General features: G+C 36.1%; 1 protein-coding gene across 3 annotated transcripts in view; it reads right to left on the bottom strand.

Moving 5' to 3' along the window:
* trak1a (trafficking protein, kinesin binding 1a) overlaps positions 1 to 24,443 on the bottom strand; it is a 35,914-nt gene extending 11,471 nt beyond the window's left edge. The window contains exons 1-5 of one of the 3 annotated variants that reach the window (XM_087806564.1): positions 24,263 to 24,443; positions 15,378 to 15,572; positions 3,019 to 3,095; positions 2,041 to 2,157; positions 1,886 to 1,986 (exon numbers count right to left, since the gene is read on the bottom strand). In XM_087806564.1, the coding sequence (XP_087662690.1) occupies positions 1,886 to 1,986; positions 2,041 to 2,157; positions 3,019 to 3,069 (269 nt within the window). In that variant the 5' untranslated portion in view covers positions 3,070 to 3,095; positions 15,378 to 15,572; positions 24,263 to 24,443. Of the gene's footprint in view, positions 1 to 1,885; positions 1,987 to 2,040; positions 2,158 to 3,018; positions 3,096 to 11,880; positions 12,175 to 15,377; positions 15,573 to 19,775; positions 19,906 to 24,262 lie in introns of those variants that run through there. The other 2 variants (XM_087806562.1, XM_087806563.1) reach the window with 2 other exon arrangements.
* Between the last annotated feature and the right edge of the window lie 304 nt (positions 24,444 to 24,747).

Raw genomic sequence — 24,747 nt, forward strand, 5'->3', positions numbered from 1 at the left:
TCTAAAAAGAAAAATCCAGAAATCAAAATCTATGATTTTTTAACAATTTATTTGTGTGATACAGCTGAAAATAAGTATTTGAACACCAACGTTAATATTTGGTAGAGTAGCCTTTGTTTGCAATTACAGAGGTCAAACGTTTCCTGTAGTTCTTCACCAGGTTTGTACAGACTGCAGGAAGGATTTTGGCCCAATCCTCCACACAGATCTTCTCTAGATCAGTCAGGTTTCTGGGCTGTCGCTGAGAAACACAGAGTTTCAGCTCCCTCCAAAGATTTTCAATTGGATTTAGGTCTGGAGACTGGCTAGGCCACTCCAGAACTTTGATATGCTTCTTACGAAGCCACTCCTTGGTTTTCCTGGCTGTGTGCTTTGGGTCATTGTCATGTTGGAAGATCCAGCCACGACTCATCTTCAATGATCTGACTGAGGGAAAGAGGTTGTTCCCCAAAATCTCACAATACATGGCTGCAGTAAGTAAGTAAGTAAGTAAGTAATATTTATTTATATAGCGCTTTTCGAGACCAGGGTCACAAAGCGCTTAAACAATCAAAACAATACTCAAAAAAGTACATACTTTAAAGATCAAGATAATACTGAGAACAACACAGGAGTTCGAGAAATTCAAGGAAAAGCCTGAACAAATAGAAACGTCTTAAGATGTTTCTTAAAGGAGTCAGTAGACTCCATCAAGTAGTCATCCTCTCCCTAATACAGTACAGTCGTCCTGTCCCATGAGCAGAAAAACACCCCAAAAGCATGATGCTACCACCCCCATGCTTCACAGTAGGGATGGTGTTCTTGGGATGGTACGCATCATTCTTCTTCCTCCAAACACGCTTAGTGGAATTATGACCAAAAAGGTCCATTTTGGTCTCATCTGACCACAAAACTTTCTCCCATGACTCCTCTGGATCATCCAAATGGTCATTGGCAAACTTAAGACGGGCCTTAACATGTGCTGGTTTAAGCAGGGGAACCTTCCGTGCCATGCATGATTTCAAACCATGACGTCTTAGTGTATTACCAACAGTGACCATGGAAACGGTGGTCCCAGCTCTTTTCAGGTCATTGACCAAGTCCTGCCATGTAGTTCTGGGCTGATTCCTCACCATTTTTAGCATCATTGAGACCCAACGAGGTGATATCTTGCATGGGGCTCCACTCCGATCGAGATTGACCGTCATGTTTAGCTTCTTCCATTTTCTAATGATTGTTCCAACAGTGGACCTTTATTCACCCAGCTGCTTGGCAATTTCTCCGTAGCCCTTTCCAGCCTTGTGGAGTTGTACAATTTTGTCTCTGGTGTCTTTGTACAGCTCTTTGCTCTTAGCCATGCTGAATGTTTGGGTCTTACTGATTGTATGGGGTGGACAGGTGTCTTTATGCAGCTAACAACCTCACACAGTTCCATCTGATTCAGGATAATACAGTGGAGTGGAGGAGGACTTTTAAAGGCGGACTAACAGGTCTTTGAGGGTCAAAATTCTAGCTGATAGACAGGTGTTCAAATACTTATTTTCAGCTGTATCACACGAATAAATTGTTAAAAAATCATAGATTGTGATTTCTGGATTTTTCTTTTTAGATTATCTCTCACACAGTGGACATGCACCTACCATGAACATTTCAGACCCCTCCATGATTTCTAAGTGGGAGAACTTGCAAAATAGCAGGGTGTTCAAATACTTATTTTCTTCACTGTATATACTGTGTATATATATATATATATATATATACATAAATATGAATAAAAATAAAACATGTTTTTCAAGTCGAAGCTGAAACAGGTTAAATAAGAGGATGTTGTAGATTTGCTAAAACTAGTTTTGTATTTGTCAAGTCTTTATTTCTAGATGTTCTCCTGCTCTAGGAGGAGACTCACGGCGTGGAGTTGCTGGAGTCGCCCTCGCTCTCTTCTGCTGCGTTGGTGTAGAACTGCAGCAGCTCGTCCTTCATGGACAGGTCGTGACGTAACTGAGACACCTGGAGGAGAGAGAGGTGAGAATCTCCCGATCCAAGCGTTGGTTCTTCGCTCACCTCCTCTCGCATGTGCTCCACTTGTTCCTCCAGCAGCTCGTTCCTCTCGCTCAGAGCTTTGTTCTTCTTCAGGAGAGATTGTCCTATTCGAGCCGCGAACTCCAAATCTCTCTCTTTCTGTAGCCGGCAGAGAAAATACAGTTTGAGTTTTCATGGATAAACAACGGTTCGACTGAAGCTGATTGTAGCTTCAGTCGAACGTTGACAAACAGCATTGACTAGTGATGTGTTGACGAAGCTTCATGAAACAGTGTCATGTTGTTGAGGTCAGTAGGTGGTGCCATCAGTTTAAAGTGATGTTTCATTAGAATAGTTGCAGAGACGCCATCTAGTATTTACTTGTAAATACACACAAGTTAAGTTTAGAGAATATTTTTGGGGATTTCTTATGTGTCAGATGTAGAAATATAGGTAGTATCAGTTCCATTAGAGTATTAAAAAGTTCAAAATAACAGTTCTAATGTTGAAACTTTGATGTTGGTTTTTAAGCATTGAATTATTTTTGGAATAATGGAAATCAATCGTTTCTTCATTGAAAGGTTATATGTGTTTATTCAATAATTTAATTCAATAATTTGTATATTAAAAAAGTTAAATCTTTCAAGTTCAAAAATTTGTGTATTCGTTTTTTTTTCTTTTACACATATAGTTTTATGATCAAATACCAATGATTCAAAAATAAATATTCTTAATTCAATATTTTTCACTCAATATCGTTTTAAATTCAATATAAAAATGTTGGCATAATAGTGTCACCGTGATTTGCTAAAGGTTCAGTACTATTTCATTAATGACTGGTTAATTCAAAAAATAAATTGAATTTGTAAAATTATTAAATTAAATCATTTAAAATATCAACTATTTTCCCCAGACTTAAATAAAGTCACATAAATTTCCTCACACAAAGATTAATATTTAGCCAAATATTCACTGTATTTTTCCAAAACTTTGATTTATTTTCATGTGCGTCGTTCTCACCTCCTCCAGCAGTCGAGTGACAGCATCGATGTCACTGTACGTCTTCGTCATCTGGCCCACTCTGTCTGCACACAACACTGCAGACACACACACACACACACACACACACATGTTGCAGATCAGTCGTCGATTCAAAACGTACAGCAACAGTCAGAGCAGAAACATACAAACATTTGTATTTACAGTTTTCAAACCAAGAGGTCAGAATTATAAACATTGAATTATTTGGAGTGTTTGGACCGGGTCGAGCTCAACTTTATTACACGGATAATTCACTAGGAAATCTATACACAATAAAGTTGTGTTATCAGATTTATTCGCAGTAAAGGGTGACGCCCTTTTTTACCTGGAATACTTTTCACGGTGACTTCCTCATTACATTGTTTTTATCTTGATGATAAATAAATGTTTTACAGATTTGTTCACAGTTTCCTTCTGTAACCACGGTGAAATATTCTAGTAGTTTTATCATGAAGCTAATATTTAAGTTATCAGAGACCAGTATTGATCCCTTTTTATTGGTAAAAAAAATTCATGTCGACATATTTTTGTCATTAAACAATAAGAATGTCATTCAAGTGAGGTATGAAACTCCATTTATATAAATATATTCATTATATTAAGTATTTATCTACAGCAGCAACTTTCCCTGTATTTCATTTTATTGTATTCTATTCATTGTATTCAAGTATCCACAACACAAACAACTGTTTTTTTTTCAAGTATATGATACTTTAAAATAAAACGTTTCTCGTTCTGATTCTAAACAGAAGAATAATGAAGTATGGATGCACCTCATCTTCATCTGCTCGTCAAACGAAAATGTTAAACTTTCAGAGATAAAAGTTTAATTTGAATCTGGGATTTATGCTCCATTTATAGCAAACAGTAAGTACAGAACTTCTTATAATGTGAAGATGAAACATTAGTGATGTGTTGATGAAGCTTCATGAAACAGTGTCATTATTTTCAGAGTCCACTAGATGTCGTCTCTGCACTATTTTCCTTTGTTTTGAACAAGAGTTTTAATTATTATTGGAACATGAATGTTCATGTTCCAATAATAATAATAAAAATGGTTTAAGTAAATAAGTTGCTTGTTGGGAGTTTGAAGAAGGAAGACAAACACGGAGATATTTAAAATAAAATCTTACGGTTACTTTTATAGACTTTTGGTAAATAAAGTTTGTTCAGCCACGACTTTGAAGGCTAAAGGATTGTTTGTTTCTGTTTGACAATTTGAAACACATTCTTGGAAATTCTTAATGACTAAAACAATGAAGACAGGGTTACTACAGGGTTATTACTCAGTTTCTAGCACTTACTCACATTTTTTAAGGTATTAAAAACCACGTCAAAGAGTTGAAGTAGAAAATATCCATCTGTAAATGCGGTGTTTTAAGAGAATGAAAGTAGCTCGGGGTTGAAGGAGGTAAAAAACAACAGAGAAGCAAATGCAAATGTAACATTTCCATATATTTTAAAGTTCTTCAGCTACTGCTGTCACACCAGTAAACGTGCAGAGCTTCATTATATTTTCCTGTTGTGTTTTAAAAAACGTAGGGATCAAACTTTACATGGTAATAGGATCTACTGGAAAACCACAAACAAACACAATAAGAAAAGGCAGTGTCCACTCATGAAATAAATAATACGTAAAAACTATAATGATGTTCAAATGATTGCAGTTGAATAGTTTCCTCACTGACAGTTATTTGTTAATACACATAGGTTATAGGATTGGTTAGTTAAGTTTTAACCTATTATGACGTGAACTCAAATGCTGAAGGAAAACAATGTTTTCTAAGAAACATGTTAGAAAAAACATTTTAAAAGAAGAATGTCGAAGTCTAAACCCTTGATTGTGTTTTCTGAGGTGTAACTAAATACTCATCAGGATGTTTGCGCTTTAGAAAGAAACAAAGAAGAAAAAACAAGCACTTTGATCACGGTCGACAATGAAAGTGAGAAGCGTCTGGTTGAACGACCTACTCTCAGTAACAAAACACACTCCAAGACAACACAACGTTGTTTTTCCCTCCAATTAAAGCCTCAAACGCAGCGTGAAGCTCAATGATCAGCACATTGTCTGCTTTACTTGACATGATGGACCTTAACCGTTCAATCTATCAATCAACAATCTGATACTAAAGGTCATATAGTATTTTGTCAAGATACGTTTCGATACAATACATTTTGATTCACATAATTTTATTAATGATTTACCGGCCAGAGACATTAGTGACATCTTGTGATTGTTCTATTTTGGTTAAATTAAGAGAACTGAGACTCAAAATATGTCCAAAATCAGCTCCTGGAGTCGGCGGTATCCTCTTGTCCTCAGTCAACGCCGGGATCTCAAGGTATTTCATTGATACTTTATCAGCCGGAAGTTTAATTGCAACAAGGCAAAACGCTAAGAATAATTGCATGTTTATTGTAAATAAAAATAAAATGAATTATTTAATTGAAAGGTAAACCAATAAACAACTGAGATAAAAACAAAATATGATTTGAAAAGCAAAAAAAAACTGTTAAACACTGCTACAGTATAATGAAAAAGAATATCGATATACGTTTGTGTATCAATTCTTGTACCCATGTTTGTGTCACGTAGTGATAGACACTTGCCTGGTTTATTGTCGGCATTATCTTCATGGACCGACCTTTAGTTTAAAAACAGTTAAAAGTTTCAGTTTCACTCGTATTAGTTTACAAGTTACATTTTTGACTGAAACGAGCATCTTGACAAAAGTTAATGTAACTTCAAAGAATATAAGATCTTTTTTCCAGATGTAATAATCAATAAAAAAAAACTTTTTTTTTTTCTTCGGTAACAAATGCGTCACAGAGGCGTAACGGTCCCTGGACCAGGGGTTAAGGACCACAGCTGTAGAGGACTATCAGAGAACTACCTTCATGTAGAATCTGCTGCTCTTCATCAAGTTCCTCTTCATCCTCGGTGTGTTCAAGACTTGGCACAAACACATATTCCACCTCCTCCTGCTCCTCCTGCTCCTCCTGCTCCTCCTGCTCCTCCTGCTCCTCCTGCTCCTCTTGCTCCTCAGGAGAACAGACATACTCCTGGTCGCAGGAGTCCGGCTGATCTTCAGGAGCGACATGTGCCATCACGGCGTCTAACCTCTCCTGCCCCTCACGGCCTCCATGACTGCCCCCGGGTGAGGGCTTTTTCCTGGATGAATTAAGGGCTAATCTGCCTGAAGCCGCATGTGATGCAGAATTAAAAGTGTGTGGTTCACACAGGGTCGCTCCGACCAGCCCATGGTGTTCGGCTGAAGGCGGCAGCTCGAATGTGAACTGCTATAACAATCGGACACCAGAGATCCAGTGACTCCACCCAGCGCTTCTATGTCGGGTCAGAGTTCTTCTGACACACAGGTTTGTAAACAACAACCCTGTGAGTCTCCGCCCGTCTTTAAACATCTTCAACTCTAAATACGGATCTTTAAAAACCCATTGAGGGTCATTCAGGTTTGATCCACACCTACGTTCGACTTGGTACGGTCCGGCTCACCTGGGAGATTCAGGGCAAACAACAGTGGGTGCCACCTGTTTAAGGGGGCGGAGCCTGTCGCCATCAGCGCAGGTGCTCGCTCTGTTACGTAAGCTAAAGGTTTGACGTATAAATAATGAAGCTCCAACAGAAGACAATGATTTGACAGCGACAGAGAAAAGTCTAAATATAAAGATTTATTCTAGTTTAGTCTACTTTTATTGCGTTACACCCTTGTGTGGTGTGTTTAACTAATATATATATATATAATGTATTTTATCTTATTGTTGTTCTATTGTGCTGTTCTTAATTTACTGTTTTTTATTTCTGTTTTTATTGATCTCTGAAATGTGCTAAAATAAAATAACCGTAATTATTATTTAAATTAACACTTGTAATTGTATTGTTGTGCTGGGGGAATTTCCAAGAATCATAAAACACATATCAATATCACAAACTTTCAATAGCACTGACGCGACACATACCTCAACAAAAGAGCACATTTTACCCAATATTTCTCTGACAAAAGCTCCGTTAGAAAACTATACATCATAAAATTATTAAAGTAATTATTTACAAATGTTCATTTTATTTATTAGGTTCTTTTCTTATTTAAACTTTTTCAAGTTTTATCAGTCTATTTTATTTTTTATATTTTATTTGTTTTACATATTGTTCCACAAAATAAATAGAATTAAAAAATGTAATTAATATTTTTATATATTTGGTTGCTTTCAATTATCTCCTATGATGTCTTGAAAATACATAGAAAAATACACATTAAAAATAAGTTTCGTAACGTCAGGTGTTTCAGTTTTTTTTTCCTAGTTTACGTTCAAAACCCAAATATCAACATTTCATTAAAATGTAATTGAAACTACAAGCTACTTTACAAACAGCTAAAAATATATTTACGACAATCCTTGGCGTAAGAGGTGCTTATTTCCATCTCCTCGGGTCGATGACCATCAGATGAACCAGTTCCACCACATTCCTTCTAAATGAATACATTCGGTCGCGACAATGTTCGTTATTCGCTTCTCAACTGTTAATTACTGGAACCAGAGCGCGGCTCAACACACTTGACCGGCTTCACTCAATGAGGCCATTAAAGCAACAAAGAGATGCAGGCACTCCTAGTACTGGTCAACACATCAACGCGACGCTTTGTTTTTAGGTCCACGAAGATGAGGAAAACCTGCAGTTATGGACGGTGTCGACTCACTTTATAGCTGAATATGACTATAGGACTGTGATGAAGAGAAGATCGCAGAGGTGTGTATTCTCAAGAATCTGCTGATAACATACGTATCACGCTACAGAGATGTATATTGATACTAGTAACAAGTATATATGTGTAGTGTTGTCGAGTACTTGACTCTGGTGTTGTAGAATTTACAGACCACATGACTCTTGACAAAGTCTTAACCGCTTTCATTTGTTTTCAAACCAAAATATGTCCAAACATCAGCTTTAAAAGCTGCTGGAGTCCACTGTATCCTCTCGTCCTCAGTCATAGCCGGGATTTTTGCGGGATTTCTTACTTCCTTTTGCTGCGGAGGATGTGATGACTGCTGCCATCTAGTGGTCGGAAGTTTAGTTGTGGCACAAAAACGCTGTGAATATATTGATGTTAATCGTGAAAAAAGAATTTAATTATTTTATTTTGTATAGACCTAACCATTAAAAAAAAAAGAAAAAGTGATTTTAAAGAAAAAAAGAAAAACAAATGATTAATGACTCACAACCATTTAAAAACAAAGCAGTTTCGAATCCAATCTAAACCTAGGTATTGTATATTCTCCTTTTTCTTGTGTGGGTTTGTTTATAAGACTCTAATTTCCTCCCACAAATAAGCTAAATATTTTTTATTTGATTGCAAATTATTTTATTTAATACACGAGGAGAAATCATAGAATACATTTTATTTTACTTTATTTTGAAGGCTAAGAAATACTGTTTTCATATTTACTTTGTGAGTCCATGAGGGCCACATTCATGCATTCAAAGGGCCAGATGTCGTCTATGTGCTTTACTTTACACGGGTGTGTACTTGTGCAGCTGTGAGTGTGAGTCGTTGCTGCAAATCTAATTACAATAGTTGTGTACTTTCTCTAAGTTTTTTATTGATTATTTGTTCTGCACTTGTGTGTGTTGCTGCTAACGAGACCAAACTAAAGTGTAACGTTTATATCAGAAAACATGTTCTTTAATGTGGATGTTAGTAAATATTGTGCAACTAAATATTGCAATATTTAATTTTCACAATACTCCATGGATGTTAAACAGAATTGTATTAAATATAATCATCAATATATTTGTATTAACAAATAACATGTGAATATTCATAGCATTTGTTATGTATTAAAGTCATTTGCTATCTATCAGAGTTTGGGGTGCAAGAAAATATTGATTCGGTTTTGATAATTAACAACACTATATTGATTTTAATCATAGCTTTTAGCCTTCAAATCATGTTTAATATTCTTAAAAAATGAATGGTTCAAAGAGTGTTTAAAATAAAATAATTTGATATATTTTGTATATAATTAATTAGCAATTAACATGCAAATAGTCAAGATGTTTGTTCATTTTTGTGTTGCAATTAAACCTCCCGCCACTATATGGCCCCAGTCGTAGCTCTGCAGCTACAGGAACAACGAAATCCTGCGAAATTGCGATGATGACTGAGGACGAGAGGATACAGTCGACTCCGGCAGCACTCTAAATTACAGTTCATTTCTGTGTCGCAAATAAACTTCTGGCCTCTAGATGGCAGCAGTCATTGTGTGCTCCGCAGGTCAAGGAACAATGAGATTCCGGTGATGACTGAGGATGAGAGGATACAGTGGACTCCAGCAAATTTTAAAGCCGGTGTTTGGTCATATTTTGGTTTCAAAACCAACAATTAAAATGCAAATCCTCTAAATGGCAGAAGTCATTATTTTCCCTGCAACTAAAGGAACAATGATATCCTGCGAGATCCCGGTGATGACTGAGGATGAGAGGATACAGTGACTCCAGCAGCTTTGAAAGCAGTTTGGACATATTTTGGTTTTAAAACAAATGAAAGCAGTTACGACTTCGTCAAGAGTCATGTGGTCTGTAAATTCTGCAACACCAGAGTCAAGTACTCGACAATACTGCAAATATATCCTTATTACTACACTATCACAACACCAAAGTCAAGTACTCGACAATAGTACAAATATATCCTTATTACTACACCATCACAACACCAGAGTCAAGTACTCGACAATACAACAAATATATCCTTGTTACTACACTATCTCAACACCAGAGTCAAGTACTCGACAATACTGAAAATATATCCTTATTACTACACTATCACAACACCAAAGTCAAGTACTCGACAATAGTACAAATATATCCTTATTACTACACCATCACAACACCAGAGTCAAGTACTCGACAATACAACAAATATATCCTTGTTACTACACTATCTCAACACCAGAGTCAAGTACTCGACAATACTAAAATATATCCTTATTACTACACTATCTCAATACATCACTATATATTGTTGACCTTGTATCGTGATACGCATCAACAGATAATGATAGTTGTAATATTGGACCAGACTATGTTAGTGACACGAAACATACATGAAAGGATATTGGTTGATAATAAACAGCTGATTCTTAAAATAGATCAAGTGCATCACGAACGGAACTTCTTCCTGGTTCGGGATCAACTCTCTGATATTAATAACACCACTGCTCAGAAATATCGAAGCTAAATATAAACCAACCCACTTCCAACAGACTGCTTGGAAATCCAACCAGCTGTGTTCCATTCTTGTTCCGACAAGACATCTTCAAAGACTCTCTGGTCATGTGTGTGCGGGTGTTGTGTATCTGGAGCAGCAGCAGAACTGTAGCGGCGAGTGTGCGACACCAAGAAGGTTGCACAGCTGCATGTGTTACATAACTTCTCCGACACATGCACAGCAGCACAGCTTCCTCTTTAATCCCTAAAATAAAAAAAATCTTGAACCATCAATCATTGTGTGAAGCTACACCCTCGAACTGCTACACATTATGTAACGTGGATCACAGGAGGAGCTGCTAGTAAACCTGCTCACGTCACATGACTCGCGTCGGGGGAGCCACTGGTGTGTTGATCAGCTCGACACACAGCATGTGTTATCAACACAACAACAACAACAAGACATAAAATGTATTATTATTATGGGACAAAAAACATGTTTGTTTGGTTGACACCATTTCAGTTTTTGTGTGTGCCAGAATAAATAAATAATAAAATGTTGTTACTAATAATCGTAGAAGTTTTTCTTCCCGAGTGTGTAGCTCGACCATCACAGTACGTAGCAATACGTGCAACTCGGTAACATTCACTTCATATATGCAGTTGTGTAGTCAATTAAAAAAATACATATGTGTTGAGTTTGATACGATTGAAGACACTTTTGTAAACATTAAATTTGTTCTGCCCTCAAAAAAAACTGCTCAAAGACACTCTTGGTTTAGAGAAAGCTATAGTCTGCTTGGATCATGTAACAATAATACAAAGATCAACAGTATTTAATATAGATCCGATCTAATCAGTAGTACTGATAAGTAAATAATATTTCAAAAGCTTCTTATGTGAATTGTGTTTTACAGCACTGTATCAATATTTGTAAATAAAAAATAAAAAATGAGGATTGGTTTTTTTTTGGGCTATTAAATCACAATTTTCTATTTTTCAAAGCCATTTTAAGATTTATATTTCAGTGAAGTGTGTGTAAAATAAAAATAGTACACTTGTTTTTTACATTTATTTACAATTAAAATGAAAATGATTGGTTATATTTCAATAAAGTTGTATAAAATAATTCTATAATGTTCAACAGCATTTGTTCATTTTTGTGTTGCAATTTAACTTCCGGCCTCTAGATGGCAGCAGTCATTAAGTCCCCTGCAGCTAAAGGAACAATGCTATCCCGCGAGATCCCAGAAATGACTGAGGTCGAGAGGATACAGTGACTCTCTGACCTATTTAGGTTTGAAAACAAATGAAAGCAATTACGACTTTGTCAAGTAATGTGGTCTGTAAATTCTGCAACACCAGAATACTCGACAGTACTACAAATATAGCCTTGTTACTACAGTATCACTACATATACCATTGTTGTCAAATTAGCCAAAACTACTGAGGTAAAATAAAATAAATCTAAAATAACATGAACCTCCGTCCGCTTATTGTCCAAGATAACAACAGTTAAATAAAAACTTCCCTGGAATCTCTCTACCAGTTTGTCCCGGGACGGTCCCTTGGCACCCTCCCACTCAACTCTAGTCGAGCGTGGCACATCTTCTTACCGTCCACGCACTCGTCGTAGCACCAGTCCAGGTCATAGTAGTCCGCCTTGACGAACCTCTGACCCCTGGCCTGACCTCGCCTCTTCATCCTCACAGTTTGTCCATTCCCAGAGTTCTGTGCTGCAGCAGGTCGGTCGTATCCAGGAGCCACGAATGCCCGCGGTGTTCGCTCGTGTTCTGCCTCATGCTGGCAGTCGTGTTAACTTCCTCCCCCCCACCCTCAGCCGGAGATCCTCATTGTCAGCTGCAGGTCCCAACTTGACCTGGAGTTTGTCAGCATTTTGCTGGAGACGACATCATCCGTCCATGCTTTAATCCACCTTCCTGTAGATCTTCTCCGGTGTCCACGGAAACCTTCCTCAACCTTCTGTCCTGCAGCCACGTCTCACTTTCACAACGGCATCATCGCAGTGACACAGCCAGTGTGAGCAGCAGGAGTCACGGGTTTTGCAGCAACGGTGATGACATCCGTGACACGCTGAGGTGGGCGGGGCCCCGAGGCGGACGACGGCCAATCGGGGAGGAGGAGGCGTCGCCCACTCCCGTCTCCGCCAGCATCTCTCTCCTCCTCGCCTGGTCCGACTGTGTGGTTGCCATGGCAGCCAGCAGCACATACTCGCAGGCCTCGTGAGCGAGAGGAAGAGCTGGTGAGGCTGGCGGGGGTGACGTGGCAAATCCAGCATGAATGAAGCTGACGGTGTTCGGTGGGAAGAGGAAACTTCCCGGAGCCCACGTGCAGACCCACCAAAAAATCACATGTTCGACACAACACGACGCTAGGGCGCATGTATAATTCAACAAATACACTCGGACGACGAGTGCGTTTCCGCGTCGATAAGTAATGATAACCTTGAGAACATAACCTTGTGTCGTGAGTCAGATGTGTTACATGAAGTCGTCTCGTGGCAGATGCATTTTTAATGTAGAGTGAGACGACTAAAAATGTCTGGCTCTTCATGGAGACATGAAAATACGGATCTACTGGATAATAAAACAAGTATAGAAAGTATAGAAGGATGATGACACGACAAATTAAATGTCATTTTCAGTCAACACTGTCCTGACGCAACAAATTGTTTGGTACTTATTAAAGAAAACAAAAAATTATAACAACATGATAGAACCCTTAATTATAACTCTTTCATTGGAAAGAAAATTACTCAAAATACTATGTGACCAAAATATAAAAGTAACTCAGTGTCATCAAAATATTGAATGGTCAATTCTAACATTTTTAATGTTGAAAACTGTTTTTTATTTTTATGCATTTTTATTTTACTTTTTTTTACACCTTTTTTATAGTTATTTTGATTTGGTTTATAATTCCATTCCGTTTAAATCAAAATGTATTTTTCTAATTACAATTAACATGCAGATACTGTGTTTGCTAATTTTTGTGTTGCAATTAAACGTCCGGCCTCTAAGTGGCAGCAGTCATTATGTCCAGCGCAGCTAAAGGAAGAATGAGATCCTGCGAGATCTCGGTGATGACTGAGGATGAGAAGATACAGTTATTCCAACTGCTTTTAAGGCTGATGTTTGGACATATTTTGGTTTCAAAACAAATTGAAACCATTTTTTAATGTTGAAACTTTTTTATTTAAATGTTATATTATTATATATTTTCAATAATTAAAATATATATATATATTGAAAGGTTGGATCAATTTATTTTAATGAATAAACTAATATTCTATTTTATTTACAATTATTTTTGATATTCTAATTTGTAGCCCTTTAAATTCTATATATAGGTAAGTAAAGGTTATTTGTAAAGTGCCTTTCTGTTGGGATAATATTGCTTAAAGCTAGGAATAAAAAGTGTTGGTTTCAAAAAAATATTTTTGAATTGTTGAAAAAGAATATAAAACTTTGAGTTAAAAAAAACATGCATTTTCAATTATATAAATATAAGAAACATATTCAACATTTCATTGCCTGAATAAAAGGTAACTTTTATTTTTTTTAAAGTCAAAGTTTCCACATTTAAATAATAGATAATATTGGATAAATTCAATATGACACTGATATACTTCTATAGTTTAGTCAATCAAGTAGCTACACTTGTCCTTCCTAGTAATAAGTAATTGTTTATACATTTTCCAAATCTGCTTCAAGAAAGTCATAATTGAAATTCTAATTCCAACAATTAAAAAATAAATAAATTATATCCAACAGTATCGTGACATTTAATGTATCAATATATTCTTGACCATACACAGACTTATTGATAAAGAGTAGTTTAATTGTAACTTTGAATATACAACATTAAAGAGGAGGCGTCACATTACCTGACCTTGCAGTTCCCTCGTGTGACCGAGGAGACATGGAGGATCAGTGGTTATTGTCCAGTCTTTTTATAAACAAGACGGAGCCCTTTATAGAATCAGCTTTTCCCAGCCTGAGTCATTGTCTGCACAAGCTAACACTGAATTATTCAAGATGAACTCGACCACATATCACTGAGCTGTTGAGCTGTACTACATGTGTGCGAGAGCAGTTACAACCATATACAACCAAGAGTCACGTGAAGATGATGATGTGTCATCACAATATTTAATATATTATCTATCAATTGATCGAACTTTGATTTTATATATATATATATATATATATATATATATATATATATATATATATATTTTTAAAAGCATTGAATTTTTTTTTTTCTTAACTCAATAATTTCTAAATTTAAAGGTTGAATGGGGGGGTGGTTATTGTTAAATTACATCTATATATATATATATATATATATATATACATATACACACATCTATATTATTTATTGATCAAATCCTTGATTTAGATTCTTTTTTTCTATTCAATTTTTAAAACAAAAACTAATTTAATCTTTCAAAATACAAATATTAAATTAAATTATTTGAGAAAAAATACTTAAAACTTTTATTTATTTAATTTACTATTGTATTTTAAATAATTGAATTAAATATTTGGAATTTAAAAATGTGTATTTTGAAAGGTTGAATACATTTTTTTAATTGAATAAACTAATTAGAACATTTTCAAAATAATAAAAAAAAATTTTACAAAATTTGTTTCATATTCTAATTCATAGTCTTTTAAATTATATGTAAAATGTTGGTATAATAGTACTTAAGGCTACGAATATAAACAGTGTAGGGTTAAAAATATATATTTTTGAATTGTTAGAATTAGAATATCAAACTTTTTTGAAGTTTTTTAAATTCATTTTGAAAAATACTACATTAATCTATATATATATATATATATATATATCTCTATATACAGTATATATATATATATATATATATATATATAATGCTAACCAATTAAACCATTCAAAATTCTGATGACTCTGAGTTATTAACATAGAAACTTCCACGCCCGGCCTGCTGTCAACTCTTAATCCCATTTTATTTACACAACTTTAAAAATAATCTGATCATTAGGAGAGAAAGAAGGTCTTATTTCTAAGAAAGACTGCAAAATCTCGGTCATGAAAAACTTGAACTTACAGAAGTACTTGAGAGTCTCATCGATCTGCTCGTGGGTCAGTTCCAGAGCGGCTTCAGGCTCCACCAGAGGCGTGTGAATCCAATCATCTTGCTCGTAGCCAAACACCGTGTCGGCCCTCAGCTTGTAGACGGGAAGTTGTTCCTCCAGGAGGCTGATGATCTCGAGCTCGGGCAGATCAGGATTGTTACACACATCTGAACAAACACACAGAGGAGAGACTGTCAACAAAACAAATGTAATTATCATTCATCATAGACCAGGTATGACTTAAACTAACTAATGCTCAATATAAAATGATTTGATGGAAAAAACATGTCATTAGGATTTAAAATCCCTTCTTTAAATTCTTCTTCTTTAATTTATAGTTTTTACTTATCAAAAAAATGAAATCGATTTTAACAGTCATACTCTGACGCCATAAGAGCCGCAATTATTTTTAAAGGTCAAACTTGAATCCACTGTCAGTGACAGCCCGCCCCCTAGTGGCGACTGATAATAATGCACCATTCGTTCCCTTAATTTTACCTTTTACAGTTGTTTTTTTTAGTGACATAACTAAAGAAAGTTAAGAAAATAAAATAAAATCATTCTACACGTCAGAAGTCAAACCCTCAACAGCAACAACGATGACTGGACCAGACCTCACTTTGAGCCGACTCAGCAAAACAACCTTCCATGATGCCGTCACGGACCGCCATGAACCGCTTAAGAATGGAAACTTGTGGTTTCTTGAGGTGGAGTTGCTGTAAACAGAGGATAATAAAGCCTCTGTGGAAACACGTCGCACCGTCAGTGCCTCTGCAACAACAATGATCTCTCTCTCTGTTCTACAATGACAAGCTTCTGTGGAACACCAGTCTTCAACTATATATTTGAGAGATGCATCATCGAAACACATACTTGTCATAGTTTGAGAACTACACTTTAAACAAACGTGTTCTGAACTCAACATTGGGGCATCATAGCTCAGATGGTAGAGTGGTTGCCTGCAGTCCAAAAGGTTGCAGGTTCAATCCCAGCTCCAGACAAGCTTGTGTCCCTGAGCAAGACACTTTACCCTGATTGCTCCTGATTGCTCCTGATGGCAGATTCGGCGCCACATGGTGCAGCCTACTCCCATCTGTATGTGTGAATGGCTGTCAAAGCGCTTTGTGACCCTGGTCTAGAAAGGCGCTATATAAATAGAGATGATTATTATTATTATGAATTGATAAATGGAACTCTGACTAGGATAATTGTAAAGAATGTGTCGATACGTATCACAATACCGTGTCAACGAAACTGATACTGTATTAACAAGGATACACTTGTAGTATTGTCGAGTACTTGACTCTGGTGTTGCAGAATTTACAGACCACATGACTCTTGACGAAGTCGTAACTGATTTCATTTGTTTTTAAACCAAAATATGTCCATCATCAGATTTAAAAGCTGCTGGAGCCACGTATCTTCTCGTCCTCAGTCATCGCCTCATTATTCCTATAGCTGCGGAGGACGCAATGACTGCTGCCATCTAGAGGCCATAAGTTTAATTGTGACACAAAAATTAACAGCACAATACACAGAAATTGTTAATTTAATTTTTTTTTCTAATGTTTAAAGGAATCAAATAAATGATTTAGTAACCAAAATATGTCCAAACATCAGCTTTTAAAGCTTCACTGTATCCTCTCATCCTCAGTCATCACATTTGGTGGGATTCTGTTCTTCCTTTAGATGCTACTGTTTAATTGCAACACAAAAATGAACAAACATCTTAACCATTTGCATGTTAATTGTTTATTTTGTATAATAATAAAATCCATTTATTTTAGTTTTTTAAACACTCTTTAAACCCCAAAATAATAATCATAAAAATAAAAAATGATTTAAAGGCTAAAAAAATGAAATGTTTAAAATCAATATAGAGCATATAATTATCAATAAGGTATTGAAATTTTCTTACACCTGATATTTTATTGATACTTAACATATTGAGATATTGATGTTGGGGGAAGTTTCTCTATTATTCAAACCAAAAATGGCTTCAAGCAAATCATATTTTCATTCAAAAAAGAAGGTTCTATTAAAAAAATCTTTATATATATTTCCAGTCAAAACAAATGTACTTCCATCAAAAACGTTTCAATCAAAATAACAATTGCTTTAAGAAAAAAAGAAAAACAGTAAAATGGTTGCATCAATCAAAAAAGTTGATTCGAAGTTATTTAATAATAAAAAGGTTGCCTGAATAATAATAATAATAATAATTTTTTTATCCAATTGTTGCTTTTTTTGTTGAAGAATTTTTTTTTATAAAACGTTTTTTAAGCAACTTTTTAAAAAAGAATAATAAAGAAACAAATCTAGCTCAATAATTGTTTTGGAAACACGACTGACGTTTCTTTCATCTCTGGATTGAACATTTGAGTCGTTTTTTTTTCTCGACATTTTAGCGTAAAAACCAATTGTTACAATTGTTATCACGCAGCCAAACAACGTGACATCAACACGACTACAGTGTTTACGCAACATACTGGAGACGACACATCGACAAATATTGTCTCAGAGATGCGAGTGAGCTTTAGAATAAAATAGTCGCTTCCCATTATTATAGAAAACTTTGTGTCTTTATTCTGATGGTTCTAATGGTATCAGTATGAAAAGATTGTGGAGAAAATAGACGTTAAAAAATAAAAAATTCAATACAAGCTAAAGTCTGCCTTAAACGATACAATTATTAAAGAAGTTTGATAAAAAAGAATGGTGTTTTTTTACTCATTTATCTAAAATATGTAGAAACAGCTTTGTATTGTTACTGACGTGGAGGTTCTTTAAAAGAATTTTGAGAATTTTAATGAAATATTCAAGAATTCTAGGACTTTTTAAAGACATAACATTCTCTAAGAACGAGCGAAAAAGGAACCTGAAGCCCTGGTGGTTATTGATTATTGATTAGATAGTTTTACACACAAAGAGTCTTGAATCAATGATGTTGATTCATTATTAGTTGATGTATTATATACAATAAACTCCAAATAAAACTACATGATACATATTTTCATTCTGGATGAATAGAGTAGACACATCCTGAGGTATAATTAAATACATCAACATCATACTAGCAAGCGATGAAAGACAACACGTCGTTCAAGTTCATGTTCAATTAAACTGAGCTCAAGTGACAACAACCTTGAAGTCGACAGCGACGCAGAAGAAAAGTTCAAGTTCAGACTTAAGAATAGTTCACGCTCACATTTGGACGCCGGTAAAAGAACAATGTGACACGGCTGAGCGCACAATAATAAAAACTCAAGATGGGAACAGTTTAGGGTCAAAGTTTGAGGGCCTGGTCGAGGGTCAGAGATGGGGGTCAGAGATGGGGGTCAGAGATGGGGGTCAGAGATGGGGGTCAGAGATGGGGCTAAGAGTTGAGGGTCAGAGTCGAGGGTCAGAGTTAGAGGGTCAGAGTTAGAGGGTCAGAGTTGAGGGTCAGAGTTAAGGGTCAGAGTTGAGGGTCAGGGTCGAGGGTCAGGGTCGAGGGTCAAAGTCAGGTCTGACTCTAACACATAAGACATTAAATTATTATTTTTTCCCCCCTGTAAACATTTCTGAAAACTTTTCTTAGTTAAAAAACGTATATGCATGTGTATTTGTTTATTCATTACTTTTTATTTGATTTTTTCTTTTTTAACTCATTTTCTCAAACTAACCCTAAAAAAATATTATTTAATTTTGTTTAAATATATATTGGAGTCCACTGTATCCTCTCATCCCCAGTCATCACCGTTATAATAATGTTTTTTAAAAAATTATGATTTCATTAAATACATTTGTATTTAAGTATATGTATATATATATATATATATATATATATATATATATATCTTTTTTTATATTTGAGTCCATTGTATCCTCTAATCCATTGTCTCATGCTCTTGTGTAAACTTAGAGTACTTTTATTTGACAAAACTACTGTAAACATGTTTTTTAAAATGTTTTAATTCAACTTTCTTGTACTTTTAATGTGTCGTTTTTATGTGTTTTTATGTGGATGAATCATCTCCTCCCAACTCCAACTCCATGAACTTGTATTTAAACATGATAATTTCAACAACATAACTGTGGTGTCACGGCTCTGAGACTGACACGGGTCACGTGGGTCTGACAACAGATGGTTCTGGTGCTGGACTGGAAGATATTTGGATCAGATGGTGGAAAAAAGATCCAAATATGGAAATAAAAGACTGAGCTGCGACGACTCTTGAGAACATGCGTGCGAATGTCCAGCGTGTTCTTCCAAACAACTCCAGTGATAATGTTTCTTATTTCAAGTGATCTCGACAAAGACAAACACAAAGAAAAAGTGGAAAAACTCACTCCATGGATGCACACAATAAGCTGGGATCAGTACTCACTCATGGTGCCTGGAGCCCGAAGTTCTCCTGCCCTTGCCCGGTCACATTTTCCACAGGACTTGTTGAGGGCAGGGCCGCCAGACGCTCGCACTTAAAGTGTTGTGAGAGACAGGAAGCGGCAGCGAGAGCTACAAAGTTAGAGAGAGGAGGAGTGAAGGCAGAGACCACGGTCAAACCGGTTCGTCATGCCTGACATGCCGATGACGACGAGCCTCAGGGACCGCCCACGATCTGCTGCTGCGAGCACAGCCAACACAACCAGCTGGACGCTTGTCTACTGGCTTTACTGACGGTCTGTCACCCTTCTGTGCTGCCGGTCACATGGTTGTGGGCAAACAATCGGAGCGTCAGTCTGAAGGGATCCCGTCAAACAAAAGTACTCACAAGTTTACAGAAAAGCACAAGACAATGGGAGGATACAGTAGACTCCAATAAATATATATGTATATACTTGAATAAAAATGTATTTACTCTGTATATTTTATTTTTAACATTATTATAACGGTGACGACTGAGGATGAGAGGATACAGTAGACACCAATATATATATATATATATATATATATATATATATATATATATATATATATACTGTATATATATATATACTGTATATATACTGTATATATGTATATACTTAAATAAAAATGTATTTACTCTGTATATTTTATTTTTAACATTATTATAACGGCGATGACTGAGGATCAGAGGATACAGTGGACTCCCATATAATGTATATATATATATATACTTCAAAAATAATTTACTTTCTCAAATCATATTTTATTTAACATTATTTTTGCGGTTCATATTTAAATAAACTGTGTATACATTACATGGTTTTTTGCATTTGCAAATATTCAATACGTAAATCATGAAGAGAAAATATTGATACAGACTTAAAATATTGCGATATTTTGTTCATGATACAAATTAATATTCAACAACAACACTATTTTAATTTTAAAATATATTATATTTCATTCATGGTTTATATTTCAATAAATTATGTATAAAAACAAAATAATGTATATTTTTTATATTAACAATTAAGAAGAAAAAATTCCCGGGCGTTAGTTTATTTTTGTGTTGCAATTTAACTTCCGGCCACTAGATGGCAGAAGTCATTACTTCCTCCGCAGCTAAAGGAAGAAGGAAATCCTGCGAGATCCATGGCAATGACTGAGGACGAGAGGATACAGTGACTCAAGCAGCTTTTAAAGCTGTTGTTTGGACATATTTTGGTTTGAAAACAAATGAAAGCAGTTACGATTTCGTCAAGAGTCATGTGGTCTGTAAATTCTGCAACACCAGAGTCAAGTACTCGACAATATTACACATATATACTTGTTACTACAGTATCACAACACCAGAGTCAAGTACTGGACAATACTACACATATATCCTTGTTACTACAGTATCACTATATATCGCATCGTTGACCCTGTACAATAATACGTCTTGCATCAACTGATTCTTGTCGGTACACACTCCACACAACACACAAGTGATCAAGTCAAACAAAAGTACACTTCTTGTAGTTTACACAAAAGCAGGTCTGACACACGACAACTACACACGACTGTCGGCTGTGACCTCGTGAAGTCTACAAACATTTGTCACAAGATAAGTCAAGACGAGAATAAACCCAGCTCAGGTTGAAAATGACAGACGACGTAAAACATGACCGCGGTGAAATATCAACGCTGACATTTTTGAATCTGTTAGTAAATAAAAGCCATGAATTTAACATTTTGTTGAAACTTTGAATTTTAAATATTGTTTTTTAAAAATTGAACCATCTTTTTGGTAATATTTGAATTAAATCATTTATGTAATTCATAGTTTTTTGACTAATGAAATAAAAAAAAGAGTAAATATTTTCAAAATACATGTTATTAATATGCAGCGTTTGAAATTATTTTCCAATTATTTTAAAATATAATTCTAAATGTGTTCATTTTAAATTTGTAGTCTTTTAAATTCAATGTAAAATTTTGGTATAACAGTGACAACAGACAATACCAAAGGAGAAACGACCAATTTAAACATTTTCTTTGGCCAATCATGCAACAAATGAACACGTGACGACGATATTCAAAACAAAAGTATATTAATGTTCATATCCTGATTTATAAATATGGTAGCTTTTAAGATAAGAAACAAACAAATATTCAGTCTTTTTAATGGCAGTAAAAATGTTGAAGGAAAAGACAGGGTTTAGTTTAATAACCGTGACTGAACACCTCAGACGGTCTCAATGTCGGGATCAGCGACAATCACTTACATAATTTTATGTCTTCTTGGTTCATTTGTTCATCCAACATCTCTCTCACCTCACAAAGCTCCACTGACTCCTTTCATCATCATCACCTCAAAGTAACTCCAGAGTCTATTTGACCTTGAAATCTCACTGACTCCATTAACTGATCAGAATCACAGCAATAAAAAAGTATAAACCTCAGAAATGTGCGACTTTATTGCACCACCAGATACACGCCACACGATGGCAGCACCGCGGTTCTTTTCCAACCCGGTGAGGATGAGCAAAAGTGAGCAGGAGTATAAACGCATTAAAGTGAGAGTTGAGAGAGTCGTACCAGTGACAAGTGAAGATGTTTCTTCGATCACCAGCTTCGAGGAAGTGGGTGGAGGTCACGGTCAAGGCTGGTTTGGCGCAGGCTTGGCAGTCTTTCGAGGTGGAATCACTAATGAATTCTCAGTTTAAGTGCTTAGCAACCCGGCTTCACAGCTGAGATACGAACCCTCACTAATGCAGGGTCGACTCACTTCAAACCACAACTAAATACTTTTCACTACTTCTTTAACTCAAACTACCATCATTAGTAGGAGTGTTGTGTGTTGTGTGTCTTTTTTTGTTTTGCTTCAAATCATGCTTTTCTTTTATCATGCTTCTTTTATGGTTTATAATTAAAATAATTAAAAGTAAAATAAAATAATTATTTTTTTATTATTATTTTCTACAATTAACTTGCAAAGTTTCACAACGTTTGATCCTTTTTGGTTTGCAATTAAATCTCCTGCCTCCAGGTGATTGCATTCATTGTGTTCTCTGGAGCTAACAACAATGTAATCCTCTGAGATGACTGAGGACGAGAGGATACAGTGACTACAGCAGCTTTTGAAGCTGATTTTTGGACATATTTTGGTTTCAAAACAAATTAAAGCAATGTATATCCTTGTTCCTACTGTATCAAAATATATCATCACATAACCTATTGTTGACCCTGTATCTTGATACGATGGGTATCATGGTATGATGTATATCGTGATACAATATGTATTGTACTACGATGCATATCGTGATTTGTTGTGCATTGTGATACGACGTGCATCGTGATACGACGAGCATCGCGATACGATGTGTATCATGATATGACGAGCATCGCAATACGTCGTGTATCATGATACGACGAGCATCGCTATACGATGTGCATCGTGATACGACGAGCATCGTGATACGACGTGCATCGTGATACGACGTGCATCTTGATACGGCGTGCATCGTGATACGACGTGCATCATGATACGACGTGCATCGTGATACGACGTGCATCGTGATACGATGTGCATCGCGATATGACGTACATTGTGATACGACGTGTATCGTGATACGACGAGCATCGCAATAAGACATGCATCGCGATACGACGAGCATCGCGATACGACGAGCATCGCGATACGACGAGCATCGCTATACGACGAGCATCGAGATACGACGAGCATCGAGATACGACGAGCATCGAGATACGACGAGCATCGAGATACGACGAGCATCGAGATACGATGTCCATCGCGATATGACGTGCATTGTGATACAACGTGTATTGTGATACGACGTGTATCTTGACACGACATGCATCGTGATACGATGTAAATCAATAGATTCCATACCACTGTTATGAAAATGCATTTTTTTAAACGACTAAAAAAAGAGGTTTGAATATTCCACTGGGAGTTTTGCTTCCTCCCTTTCACTAAGAGAATGAAGCTTCCATGGAGCAGCTTCACTAACAGGATGTGACATTAGAAACAGGTCACACACACACACACACACACACACACACACACACACAAAGTTTCTCAAAGCACATTCTTCTCACTCCAGCAAAGAGCTCCTTCCTTTCACCCTGCGACGACAATCCACACTGTGCCAGATAAAAACCTCACCACTGAACGTGATGGTAAAGTATAGAAGTACATCAGTGTCATCAGAATATCACATGAACTTAACTTTTACGTGTTAAATGTTGAAACTTTTCTTTATTGAAATCTTGGTTTTGAAACACTTGATTATATTTTTTAATAATTGAAATTTAAATGTTAAATATTGTTATTGTACTGCTATCCTTCAGAATAATTCTAACACTAAATCCAACTTAATGGAAGTGAATTCTAATTGTGAATCATCTTCGTCGACCACACAAAACAAAGAGAGGTTGATAAATGAAGCAATATCTCCTCACCTGTGATGGTCTGAGCATCTCTGAAGGAGGCTGATGGTTTTTCATCCGAGCTCCGTCGACTGCTCTCGTAGACATACTCCTCGGCTCCGGCCAGCACCAGAACCCGGCTGCTCGGCCCGGATCTCTCAGCACACGCTTGCGGGCACAGGTAGGGAGGTGGTGTCTTTGAGTCCAGCTTGACGCTGAGGAGTCACTGGTTCAAAACCATGCAGCAAACATCCTGACACAGCCTCGGAGCAAAACTTCATTCAGGTTGATCAGCTGCACACCTGAGAGAGACGGACGTCACGGAACGATTAAATATATGAACATCAATGTCAATACAGGACAGTCTTTCAATCTTTCGATGCATTTGTAATATTTAAGCATTATTTGTTTCACCTCTTTTAGACTTCTCTCTATTCCAGCTATTTTTTAACACTTCTTTTTTTACTACTTTTCTTTATAGGTTATGTCTAAATATCAATATACGATCAATAATCCTG

Source organism: Callionymus lyra, chromosome 13 (assembly GCF_982586985.1).
Source record: "Callionymus lyra chromosome 13, fCalLyr1.hap1.1, whole genome shotgun sequence".
Taxonomy (NCBI): Eukaryota; Metazoa; Chordata; class Actinopteri; order Syngnathiformes; family Callionymidae; genus Callionymus; species Callionymus lyra.